Source organism: Stereum hirsutum (genome assembly GCF_000264905.1).
Source record: "Stereum hirsutum FP-91666 SS1 unplaced genomic scaffold STEHIscaffold_6, whole genome shotgun sequence".
Lineage (NCBI taxonomy): Eukaryota > Fungi > Basidiomycota > Agaricomycetes > Russulales > Stereaceae > Stereum > Stereum hirsutum.
Genome location: NW_006763136.1, coordinates 776,179 through 788,043, shown reverse-complemented (window position 1 = coordinate 788,043; position 11,865 = coordinate 776,179). Strand labels below are relative to the sequence as shown.

General features: G+C 52.1%; 5 protein-coding genes across 5 annotated transcripts; 3 read left to right on the top strand and 2 right to left on the bottom strand.

The window, feature by feature from the left end:
• Positions 1-31: 31 nt before the first annotated feature.
• On the bottom strand, positions 32-1,668 carry STEHIDRAFT_96256 (histidine-phosphotransfer domain HPT domain-containing protein). The gene is made up of 3 exons (XM_007303451.1): positions 1,348-1,668; positions 1,124-1,266; positions 32-346 (listed from the first exon to the last, which is right to left on the bottom strand). Exons 1-3 carry the CDS (start codon positions 1,573-1,575, stop codon positions 70-72), a joined length of 648 nt encoding a protein of 215 aa, XP_007303513.1. The 5' UTR covers positions 1,576-1,668; the 3' UTR covers positions 32-69.
• A 2,450-nt stretch (positions 1,669-4,118) lies between these two features.
• STEHIDRAFT_130678 (uncharacterized protein) lies at positions 4,119-4,454 on the top strand (the record flags this gene model as incomplete). Its single annotated transcript, XM_007303450.1, has 2 exons — positions 4,119-4,206; positions 4,327-4,454. The coding sequence occupies 2 exons, from the start codon at positions 4,119-4,121 to the stop codon at positions 4,452-4,454; spliced, it is 216 nt and encodes a 71-aa protein (XP_007303512.1).
• Positions 4,455-4,726: 272 nt separating this feature from the next.
• STEHIDRAFT_56728 (DUF543-domain-containing protein) lies at positions 4,727-5,508 on the bottom strand (the record flags this gene model as incomplete). Its single annotated transcript, XM_007303194.1, has 5 exons — positions 4,727-4,851; positions 5,082-5,131; positions 5,196-5,217; positions 5,375-5,387; positions 5,452-5,508. The coding sequence occupies 5 exons, from the start codon at positions 5,506-5,508 to the stop codon at positions 4,727-4,729; spliced, it is 267 nt and encodes an 88-aa protein (XP_007303256.1).
• A 351-nt stretch (positions 5,509-5,859) lies between these two features.
• STEHIDRAFT_45579 (uncharacterized protein) lies at positions 5,860-6,087 on the top strand (the record flags this gene model as incomplete). The annotated part of the gene is made up of 1 exon (XM_007303124.1): positions 5,860-6,087. A coding segment is annotated over one exon (228 nt), but the record flags the coding sequence as incomplete, so codon positions are not given.
• A 2,612-nt stretch (positions 6,088-8,699) lies between these two features.
• On the top strand, positions 8,700-11,726 carry STEHIDRAFT_120917 (polysaccharide lyase family 4 protein). Its single transcript, XM_007303449.1, has 19 exons — positions 8,700-8,837; positions 8,910-8,989; positions 9,079-9,177; positions 9,246-9,289; positions 9,351-9,505; positions 9,606-9,726; positions 9,794-9,837; positions 9,901-9,905; positions 9,965-9,989; positions 10,050-10,087; positions 10,158-10,404; positions 10,472-10,566; positions 10,630-10,694; positions 10,762-10,779; positions 10,839-10,903; positions 11,004-11,224; positions 11,288-11,312; positions 11,382-11,464; positions 11,523-11,726. The coding sequence occupies exons 1-19, from the start codon at positions 8,708-8,710 to the stop codon at positions 11,559-11,561; spliced, it is 1,599 nt and encodes a 532-aa protein (XP_007303511.1). The 5' UTR covers positions 8,700-8,707; the 3' UTR covers positions 11,562-11,726.
• Positions 11,727-11,865: the final 139 nt, after the last annotated feature.

Sequence of the window (11,865 nt, the reverse complement as noted above, 5' to 3'; positions counted from 1 at the left end):
CCCCCCCCCACCCCCCCTGCCAAAAAACACACCTCACAAACTCCCCACCTCCCCTGCCAAAAAACGCACCTAACTCTCCGGATCCTCATCCCCCCCATGTTCCCTATACCACTTCCTCAACCACTTCTCCGCGACCCCATACTCCCCCTTCACCCTCCTCAACGTCCTCCCAATCTTCTCCAACGCCTGCTGCTTCGTCAGGTCTGTGTTCAGCTCCTCGTCCCGCGATTGGCCGTAGTGCTGGATCTGCTCGCATGAGGCTTGGACCTTGGAGACGCCGAGGGCGGCGGAGGAACCTTTGAGGAAGTGGCCGAGGGCGGAGAGTTTGGGGAGGTCTTGGGCGGTGCTGTGAGGTGTGGAGGGGGGTAGGTTGGTGGTCGTGGTCGTGGTCGTGGTGGGGGAGGGGGGAGGGGAGGGTGCAAAAGACGGGGTCAGTAAGATGATGTGGACGTGGCGAGGAATCATGGAGAAATGAAATTAAATTAAAAGGTCAAGAAAAAGGTGAAGTGAGCATAACGAAGGATAACACCAGGTGATCACAGTCCATCCACCTATCCGCCCATCTCCACCGCTCGATCACAGATATCTTGTGGAAAATGAAGTGGGTAACATCGATGTGGCGTTCGCGCAATTCGCCGATGGCAGGGGCAAGATGCGAGATGCGAGATGCGAGATGAAGGACGGATGGATGGCAGAACTGAGTCGTGGACGTAGATGACGGATGAAGGATAGTCGATGGTCGGTGAATACTGATGGATAGATGTGGCGGATGTGGCGAAGCGATGACAGATGCGAGATCACCTCGGCAAAAAAGGTCACGGTGGATGCATGTGTACGTGGATAAAAGCACGAGCACCCGAGCGAGCACGTCATGGTAGACGTGGAGTTAAACGCATGGTGTCCAGCAGGAAAAAGTTAGGCGGGGTAGAGGGCCAGCATGAGTCGAGTAACCGGTGGATGGGTGGTCGAGTATATCGACGTCCGAGAGGACCGGATGGTTATAGGGCAGAGGACGGTCACGCGATGCGAGGTAGGGTCGAAAGGCCACAGCATAGCGGCAACCAAAGGAATGGGAAGAAGCAAAGACGAAGGGTAGAAAAAGCGGAAGAGGAGAGGGACTCACACAGCGTCGTCCATCTCTGTAAACGTCGTGTCGGCTTGGGAGAAATAGGCCCATGCCATACCCTTGGAGAACTCATGGGTGTCGTCCTCGTCTAGATCAAGGATCTGCATGAATGTCTCCATGTCGATGACCTCGGGCGCATCCTACATTCATAAACAAAACGATATGTATACGGTCAGTGAGCGGAGAATCGGACAGCAGCATCGATGAAGGAGGGGACGTACCTCTGAATCATCCTCGTCATCTGCAGCAGCCTCAGCTTCGACGTCGGCCGTCGTCGCTGACGTCCCAGCCTCAGTCGGCTGCGGCTCTGGTGTTGGGGATTTTGCCTTGCTGGCTTCAGCCTCGGATGGCTTTGCGGCGGGTGCGGAATCCTTCTTGGGCTCCTGAGCGGGGACAACAGCCTCCGTCTTCGGATCGGAAGTGGCGGACGAGGATGGAGGGGCGGCCATAGTGCAAACTGGCAGTGTGTCTGATTATTTCCCGATGTTGCGCGTGGATGGGATGCGCGGATCGGGGGGTTGATGGTGGTATGTAGACAAGGACGATGACCGGATTGGGCGGATGGACGGATAGAGAACTTGGAAGACAGGTCAGGCAAAAAGGAAAGGGTGCCACGAATGGAGGATCGGTAACGTCGACTTGCCGCCGGGGCGTGAGTCGACAGTCCTCGACGCACCCTCGCCTTTTTCGGCACACAGCTGACTCGCAAAACCTCAACGCAGGCCATTCCGCGACGATGGCACAATCACTCCCCCTCTGGCCCATCCCGCCCTTGTCTTTTTTTCTCTATCCATTTCCCTCATTTTATTCCTACTGACTTTTTTTTCATACGAGCCTCGCTCGCCCTCGACCTCCCATTCCCATCGGACTTCCGGTTGCAATTGCAGAGCCCTCCAAATCAGATTGACGCTCACTTTTGCAGCCCCTAAGGTTTGCAGCGAAGTCGATGACGTCGGCCGAGGCACCCAGCCCAGGCTTCCCTCCTCTCCCCTGACATCATGATTCATCTCCCGCGCGAGCCGCCAGGCCCGCCCCGCCGCGTGCCTTTATCGTCTCGGATCTGCTGCCCGGATCTGTTGGCTATCCAATCAGGGACGAGCGGCGAACTGGGTTTGTGCTTCGTTTTGCGGCAAGTTCCTGTAGGGCTCGGGATGAGTCAACGGGGGATTCCGAGCTGCATCTCCTGCAGAGTTGCAGGTCTGCATCGATGTCGGTGGATGGGTGTTTGTCAGTCGACAGGATGGATGGATGTATGTACTCACGAAGCGCTCGTGTATCGTTATCGCTCTAGAGTCAAACGTCTTCGCATCGTTCATCACATCAAACAATCTAGGTTCAACCGCGACCCTCGTCCCAACATTAGGTTTCGTCACAAGCCGACGAACATCCCCGATGGGTATACCGTTCCTCACCCGCATCCATTATCGCATTGTCCGCGGGAGCTCGTTCTGCACAATGTCCATGAGAGCATCGAAGTATGCCCTGAGAAACCGCTGCGTCGGCATGAACTTGGTTCGGAAGGATGGACTCCTCGGAGGTCAGTGGTCGATAACCCATCCTTCCGTTCATTTTAAACATCTACGCTGTCGCTGTGTGCTTTGTGAACGACGGAAAGTGTATACCGTTCTTCCAGCCGTGAAGGGGTGCAAAAAATCTTCTGTACTTATTTGTAGTTCCTCGTCTGTATTTGTAGTTCCCTGTCTGTATTTGTAGTTCCTTGTCTGTATTTGTAGTCCTATTAGTAGTAGCTCGTACTTCTACACATAGAACAGTAATGATGTGTAGACTCGGATAGATAACGCATGCACATTTGTAGTGCTACCTCCCACCTTTGACATGCACGGCGATTTTTGGCCTTCTCTCCTGTTAAAATACATATGCATATGCTGCCCACCCACGCAAGAAAAGATCGACCAGAAGTGACTGTGACGTTGGGTGTCCAGACCAACTACTCGTACTATCGTTGTGTCACACCATGATCTACAGGTGGTTGCTCAGTACAAAGCTTCCTGATTAAGTCAGTCTTCGCAAGGAATATTTTACACCAAGATACTATCACTTGCCGAGTGTTCGGCACTATGCACGAATGTTCTCCTGCAGCTCAGAGGCCATGTGCTGCAGCTAGCCTCCCGATTTCGCGGAAGAGTCACTGGCATACGGTCCAGGGAAAGTCGCGTATGCATGCATCTCAGGCTCTCGATTGTAATGGGGAAGATAGAGAGCGGTAGCCTTACGGATGATACTCATCCGACCGTTCGAGAGGCAGTAGAGTTTGGCACTGTGACACTGATAACCCACGGCCGTCCCCAGATCCTACATCTCGCACCCTCTCACTGGCAGAAAATCCTGAAAAAAAGATACAGGTGATTTGCGGACTCCGGAGTGAACCTCCTCGTACGTAGCTCTGGGCAATCTCGATAGGTTCGTAGCATGCTGGACCCCGTTCACCGAAAACACGATTTTTGAGGGCCTTTCCGAGTCTCAATCCAATACTTATATTCATAAGATTTTGGCCCGGTATGCTGCTGCAGGTCTTGCGGTACTGTACCTTCATTGCATTAATATCTTATGTACATTTTTTTGTTCTCGGGAATGTGTGTGATGTGGATAGGCAGGGTGCCGGACATTACTGCCTTGCCAAACACTCGGAAAACGATAGTATCGCGTACGGGAGCTGCATATATACTAGTTACAGTACATGACGAAACGACTCAGAGGAGGAGCAGCAACTTCACTTGGGCCACAGCACAACGTTCATCTTCGAGTGCCACAAGGTTCATATTACGTCATTCACCGTGACTTCATGCAACAAGGGCTCCCCGGGATCCTCCGAGCCTCTCACCTCGCGCCTTTTTTGCCTCCCCAGGTTCAAGGCGAACATTGAACAGAGCGTTGGCTCCGAGTCCCAGCCAGCGAATTCGAAAAGAAAGCGCTTTTCTTCCGAGACACAGAAAGAAAGACCAGAAAAGAGACTCAGGTTCAGAAATACGATATGGCAGGCAAACCACCGACGCTGAACGCGGACGGACGCAGGCTTCGGATGATCATCGTCTCGGTGCCCATCATGGGTGCGACAGCGCGTCAGTCCTCTTTCCTTCCTTTCCACTATTCAATATTCACTTTTCGCCGGACTTATGCGGTAGCTGACGGTTTTTTTTGCATGTCGGTTTGGACATGGACATGGACATGGACATGGACAGTGGTGCTGTATAAGAGATTGGTGTTGGGTGCGCCGCAGAGGAAGTTGAACCCGGATGAGAGGATGGATATTACGAAGGGGGCGGTGGTGGTGCAGCATCATTCGACGAACGAGGAGGAGAGGACGTGAGGGGGTCGGTCTTGTGTATAGAGGAGGAGTACGGGGATCAACGGCCGTCGCATCATGAGTCGTGACGGAGTTGCAGTAGTACGTTGTTGCGCGAGTGCGAGTGCAAGTGCTTGCGAAGCGTAGCGAAATTGAGACAGGAAACTCATCTCGAGAATGAAAGTCAAGTCTATTCCAGTCCCGTCCCAAGCAACGTCTCTACATCAACCCCCTGTACCACGTATCGCCCTCCTCCCCACTCATCTACATCCCCCCAATAGTAACATCAACGTCCCCTACTTCGGAACCTCCGAAACGACCCTCACGCCCGCGATCCTAGCCGGGTTAAAAGAGCGATCACAGTCCGCATAGGCGGCGCCTGCGCCGAAGCCGGTGGAGAGCGCGATGGGCCATGTTCGTCCTGAGTGTCGGTTCGCGAGACGGGGTAGTGCAAAAGAGAATGGGATGGCACAGTTTGAGCATTGAGAGATGTGATTGGGAACGGTTGACGGGTTAGAGGTTGAGGGGAAGGTTGAGTGAGATGATGAGGTGAGGTTGAGGTTGAGGTGAGTGTGCCGTTGGAGGTGCGGATATGAGGGAGGGGTAAGGAGGGAGAGTCGAAGTTGAGAATGAACAGAGAAGATAACGTACGGCGGAAGAGGATGACGGACGCGACGACACCTGCGCCAAAGCCAATCCCTCTGGATTGAAACGAAACGTTGGACGTTAGGGGGAGCAGGTGTGATACGGAAGGAGAGGACGCACGTCTTTACGAGCAGGTCCGCGACTGTTGAGATCAACCACATCCCACACATTCATTCAGCCCAATAATTCAGCCAGACGATTTAGAATGGTAGTAAATAAGTGGCCGTAGGAAGACGATAGCTTGTCCGTGAGCGTTCGGGCTGAATGGAGAGGCAATTCGGGACGAGAAGGAGACGTACTGCAGCGGTCATACTGCACACACAAATCCGCTGTTAATTGACTCCGTGATAGTACAAAAAAATAATGAAAGACGCACTTTTTGTGCAACGATATCTTCGCTCGAGGACGGTCTTGAGGGCGCGGGTGAGGACATGGTGGTGACGGTGGTGGTAGGAGGAATAAACACGTGGGAATTTCTGTGGAGGTTGGACGCGTCGCGTTCCGAGGCTTGCCAAATCCACGAATCTCTTCTTGTGACACTCCCATCATGGCCTCTGTGAGTATTCGTAGCTTCGAGTCGAATGTCAGCAACGATGATCTTATGCTGACGCCGCTTCCGGACTGGCCTCGAAAACCAGACCCAAAGATCGAGGAATACAGCCGGTCCTCTCTCTTGGAGGAGGAAGGCGAACCAGGCTTATCGGCACTGCTGCAGGGAAACTCGGCCCCTCTGCCCTCCGAAGTCGACCATTTCCAGACGTTGCGTGCAGAGGGCGAGGCCAAACTCGTACAATTAGCCAAACAGGCAAAGGAAATACAGGCAGATCTGCACGCCTTGAAGCAGATTTTGAGCCCTATGCGTCGTCTCCCTCTCGAGTTGCTGTCGAGGATATTCTTCCATGTTCTCGAAGATCATGACAGTGACGATCAAGCCGTAATGCACAGTCTCTCCTTGATCTGTCAGGTCTGCTCCGGATGGCGAGCACTCGCTTTCGGGACCCCTCGCTTGTGGACCAGTATCTCCTTCACCATTTTCCCGAAACCGGTCACGGATGACTTCTTGACTATTGTTAAGGATCACCTGCTAAGGTCTGCACCACATCAGTTCCGCCTCTCATATGACGCGTCAGACGACGTAGAGGACCCGCCGCGAAACGTCGCTGCATCGTTACGGATCCTAGTGTCTTTCCTAGACCGTCTGCGATCTTTGCAGCTCACTCTTCCTGAGGAGGCTCTGCTCGCCTTCTCTGACTTTCCTGATAGGCCGGACGCACTCCCTGCACTGGATTCCTTCCGTTTTTCTCTACCCGCATGTATCACAGAAACTCACCAAAACCCCGATATGTCATTTGCACCAATCCTGCTCAGAGCTCCTCGGTTGCGGCACATTGAAGTGATTAATGGGGTCGAGAGAAATATTCTCCCCACCTGGGCTATGCCTTGGCCACAAATCGTGACTCTTGACCTGCACGAATTCTTCACAACACACGAATCCGTCTACGACGCCCTCTCTCATTGTTCTTCATTGGAGCGATGCTCGCTCGGACCCATATATCTCGGTACCATGGACGATATCAATTCGACATCTATCCATATCTTACCCGTGCTCAAGTCCATGGACATTGAATTCGATTCTGAGTTCCATGTTGTCAACGAAGAAGCCGGTTCATTCTTTCAACGTCTCAGGATGCCCGTTCTCACCGACCTCGCGGTGGGGATCGATTGTGGGTGGCAGATACACGAGGCGTCATTCTTCATAACGCACCTCTTCTCTCATTCAGGCCGAACCTTGAGATCCGTCTCCCTCTCTGTGGTCCACTTCGAAATCGGGGATATCGTGCCGTTATTCCAATCCCTACCTGTCCTGGAAGACCTCAAGTGTATTTTATGCCTAGTCGGATGCGATGAATTATACGACGCGTTGCAATATCATGGACCCGATGGGCCTCCCCCTTTGGTACCGCGGCTGGAGTCACTCAGAGTCGTCGAAGCCGATGTCGGTAGGCCTATTACACCCCGAAAGATCGCAGACATGATCGTCTCCCGCTGGTGGTCGGACGAAGATCTTGCGGTGGTCCGTCCTCCTATCACTCGTTGGAAAATTGTCGAGATGGATTTGGGAGTGTGCGACGATCTCTGTTTGTCGTGACGAGGGATTGGTCGTCAGTTTGGTCACAGAGACGATTCCGTAAATAGTGTGTTCGTGGTGCGTACCACTCTTTGCAATCCGGTGTGTTGCGGTTCTGATTTCCTTCGTTGTTATTCAGCTTAGATCTGGTTCTTATCTTGCTACGGTGTGCCGTATGTCGTCTCGATGTGTTTGATCGTGACACACAAGCTTACAGACGTCTTCCTTTTGATGCCTCTGTCGTACTACGGACCTAGTAAGTGTACGATACTACATATTTGCGGAAGATGCGGAGCTTACAACGTTGCACTTTTGTTGACGCCTATAGCTCGGAAGATGTCTTCGATCTTGGCTTTCCCGACACAGGTTTATTCGCCTGCCCCGAGCATTTACACACCTCAGTATACGCTAACAGATGTTCCGCCTCGATATGTGCCTCCGGAATATACGCTACCAATGTCGGCAGCTTCGACCTCTGTTGTCAGAATTTATCGTTGTTTAATTCCTCCACTGCATGGTTCACCCAACCCGACTAATTTTCGGAGAAGTCCCCCCCGTATAGAGCGATCTGTTCCTGCGTCGGGACGATCTTCCTCTTCACCGTCAAATATAGTTCGCCGCTCCTTCCTTTCACAGACACCGTATGTCCCGCTCGTGCAATCCTATCATCCTCTCTTGCACCATGTTTGTGTGCGCCCCGGGAACAGCATGAAGTTCCGCCGCACATCAACACATCATGCTGTCCCAGGCATATACTCATTTCCCTTGTACATCCGCATTGTCGTCTTCCGAAAATATCCCATGCAGAAGTCGCGTTCTCTTGGCATCCTCGCCACTCGTGCGTTTCAAGGCGAGTCTTTCCGTCTGAAAGCGATTGTTCTGCCATCACGCTTGACCGTCGTTCCATCAGCGGGCCGACTGCTGCCCGACTTCTGTTGTTTCGTCTGAAAGTTCCCACCGTGGCAGGTCATTTGGATGAAACAAGCCATTTGACTTGCCAGATCTTGAGGAAGTGCAGGTGCATACTGCATACCCTACGCACAACGCTCTTATTCGATTGTGTGCCTGTTGGCCTTCACCTCGTGTTCGTCGCCCACGATGTCTTCCTTCTAGAATTAATGGTCATATTCGGGCATCGGGAGCGTTGCTCGTCGTCTATGGTCAATGGCCTGTGTGCGCATTATTTCCATTCGTGGTACCGCATACTCAAGGAAATAGGTGAATCGTCGGTGTTTGCTATAGCACCAACTAGCCCCATGTTCAGCCAGCATATTTCGACCGGGTACAGGTGCCAGAGCACGACGCTTGTGGGCTGGCTTAGCATCATGGATCGGACTGTCACGCGGTTGCGGACTCTAGTCTCTGGGTCAAAAATCGTGAGCCTGCCCTGGCCCGACTCAGGTCCCAGTCGACCGAAGAGTGTCCCAGCGTTCGTATATAATGGAGCTTGCTTGGCACACTGATTGTCCTTGAGCATTTTGTATCCCAGGAACGGTCGACGAATATGCTAGCTAAGGCTCTTTGGTGTGTCGCTGCCTTTGGGCTTTTGTTGTCTCCACTCGTGGCTGGGTTTGGGTTGTCGGTGTCTGGGAATAATTGGGTCGTTGATACATCTGGAGGACTTGTCTTCACTGGTCAGTTCTCTTAGTTTTCGCTTTTGCGGTATGCGATCGCTCACTCTCAAGTCACTTTGTTTTCCTTCACAGTGAACTCTGCAAATGGAGACATCACGTCCATACTTTTCAACAACTTACAAGCCCAGGATCCGACAAAGTTCAGCCAGATCGTACGTCTTACCTCTGCCTTTTGATCGAGACTTTATGGCGTGAATTCACGGTTTGTATGCTGACTTCGATCTATTTTATACGTTGGAAGTCATCGGGCTTGGGAAGCGCTAGTTGCTCCCACGTACAGACGGGCACCGGAAACAACTTCATCAAGATCAGTTGCGTTACTTCTACTCTGACCCAATACGTGTGTACATTCTTCCCTGTTTTATACAACGAAAATCTCTCTGATGGTTTCGTTGTATGAACTATCAGTATGTAGCCCAAAATGGCGTACCGGCGATTCATATGGGCACCCTGTGAGTCGGAAGAATCACCCTCTCTTTGAACTGTACGTCTGCTTACGATGCATTTCCACAGTACGACCGCCGAACCCACAGTGGGCGAGCTCCGCTTCATCGCTCGTCTTCTCAAGTCATCCCTCCCGAATGGTAACCCCGCATCAGACATCCAAGGCGGAACGGCGATTGAAGGCAGCGACGTCTTCCTCGTCAACGGACAGACTAGGTCCAAGTGTGCGTGCTTCCCATCTCTCTACCTCCCTTCTCGCTTCTTAATCCTCCCTTCCTCGAAGACATTGATGTTGATCTGATTTGTCTGGGTTCGGCTGTGTAGTCTACTCTTCGGTTCAGTTCATCCACGATCAGGTGCATGGCGCTACGGGGTCGGGTATTGGTGCGTTTATGATCATTCCGGGGACAGGGTATGAAGCTTCGTCGGGAGGGCCGTTCTTCAGGTGGGTAGTCCATTTGGCATGTTTTATCGATACTACATAGGACTAAATGGACTCTTGGCATCATCAGAGACATAGACAATCAAGGGAGCGACCAACAGGAGGTTTATTTCTGTACGTACTAGCTTGCTCCAACTTTTGACTTGATGCTCACTTTCCCCCTGATTTTCATGAAAGATATGGTGAGGCGTTTGTTTCGTTTGAGACTGGACAGACATGGATGGCTTACAAGGTTATTTAGAACTCGGGGCACACTCAGACAGAAGGTATGCGACCAAACTAATGTCTCATCCGCGTATGGAGAAGCTCATTGCACTCCCCTACAGCCGACCGTCAAGGTTTCCACGGACCTTATGCTCTTTGGGTATGCGCCCATTTCACCTCTTTATATTTCCAAACCCCCTGTTGAATTCACTTCGAATGCTCTTCCACAGTTCACGACAGGATCGACTCCCGGTGTATTCGACACTTCCTTCTGGAGCACCCTCGGCGTCAGTGGCTTCGTCCCCACCTCCAGCCGCGGCTTCGTCAACGGAAAAGCCATCGGTATTCCCTCCGCATTCTCTGGCCTGACGACTGTCGGATGGGCGAACTCTGCAGCTCAGTATTGGGCTGCGGCGGACGCTAGTACTGGGGATTTCTCGTCTCCGGCGATGATATCAGGGACGTATACTATGAGCTGTGAGTACCCTCAAACAGTACTCCACACATGGGATAAAGGTAATGATGGCGGGGCTGATATGAACAGTGTATAAGAGGGAGTTGGTCGTGGGTACTCAGAGCGTCACGGTGTCTGCGGGGACTACTATCAATTCGAACATACACGATACTTTTGCCCTCGACGTGCGTTTTTCCTTCTCTTTCTGTATCTATGGCTATGATTGGGGGCTCATTGAATGGTTTCAGACGTTGACTCCGATCTGGAGCGTCGGCGACTTCGATGGGACTCCTACTGGGTTCTTGAATGCGGAGTAAGTGGTTCAGCTTGTTATCATTGCGATGCGGTAGCAAACTGATCTTGTCGGTTGGCACACGTAGCATGATCCAGACGATTCAGTAAGAGTCTGCATTTTTTATCCGCAGGTCTGATGCTTAAATCACTCCTGAATTTTCAGCCCAAGCGACTCCCGTATGCACTCCTGGGGTCCAATCACGTATACAGTCGGTCAACAGGCCATCGGTTCGTTTTTTTTCCTCACCCGGCCCCACCCCGTCTTGTGGACACTTTCTCTAACATATCTCACCCGTAATCCATACTTCCCTTCCAACCGTCCATGCAGGCTTCTTCCCCATGACAGTCTTCCAAGCCATCGGTCCCGTCACCGTTCGTTTCGGATTGGCGTCCGGCCAAGGCGGGGCTCGCACACTACGGATCGCCACTTCACTCGCATTCGCTGGTGGAAGACCTGTGGTTACGATTAATGGATTTTCGGGACCTGTGCCGCCTGCGCCGAACGAACCTGACTCGAGGGGTGTGACAAGGGGGACATGGAGAGGAAATGTGAGCCTTCTACTTTCTTCCATGCAGGAGAAATTCGCCACTGATCTGATGTTGGTCTTGTAGAACCAATTGTATGAGGTTGATATCCGTGAGTCTTTTTCGCGTTGTATTGGCTGCATGGGCGGCCTAGGTACTAATCATTGCCATGTTCACATAGCGAGTGGCGTTCTGACCACTGGTTCGACCGTGAACGTTATGACCATCACGGTTGCCTCTGGATCATCTGGTGCTGAGTTTTTGGTAACTCACTTTCTTTTTACATGGAGCACGAGACTGCGCTAACTGTTTCTTTCTTCAGTCTCCGAATTTCGTCGTCGATGCTATCGCATTATACTAACGATTTTAGGTGAGAGTCTGTGGGTTTTATCGTGGTATGAGATCTATTCCGTGACAACAAAAACTTGCCAAGGATGCTATGTACATATGTACCGAGCTTTTTCTTTGCCAAATGTTTCGCTGCAGGCAGCCTGAGCGACGCAGTGTGGCGCGCCACAAACCTAAATTTGAAACTCCGCGCAGCGAATATCTGAAGTCCGCTGATGGGCGGCGATCGAGTGGCGGGATCGCTCCTCCATTCAGTCTGTCCATGATCCGTTACCTGTCTGAAACCGGTGCACGAAATGAGCGAAAATGAGCAGAAA

Coding starts and splice junctions, on each gene's coding strand:
- STEHIDRAFT_96256 (XM_007303451.1), bottom strand. CDS start 1,575: ATGGCCGCCCCTCCATCCTCGTCCGCCACTTCCGATCCGAAGACGGAG. Junction 1,267..1,347: donor ATGACGAGGATGATTCAGAG/GTACGTCCCCTC, acceptor TTATGAATGTAG/GATGCGCCCGAGGTCATCGA. Junction 347..1,123: donor ACAGAGATGGACGACGCTGT/GTGAGTCCCTCT, acceptor CACACCTCACAG/CACCGCCCAAGACCTCCCCA.
- STEHIDRAFT_120917 (XM_007303449.1), top strand. CDS start 8,708: ATGCTAGCTAAGGCTCTTTGGTGTGTCGCTGCCTTTGGGCTTTTGTTG. Junction 10,904..11,003: donor AGTCGGTCAACAGGCCATCG/GTTCGTTTTTTT, acceptor CCGTCCATGCAG/GCTTCTTCCCCATGACAGTC. Junction 11,465..11,522: donor CATCTGGTGCTGAGTTTTTG/GTAACTCACTTT, acceptor TTCTTTCTTCAG/TCTCCGAATTTCGTCGTCGA.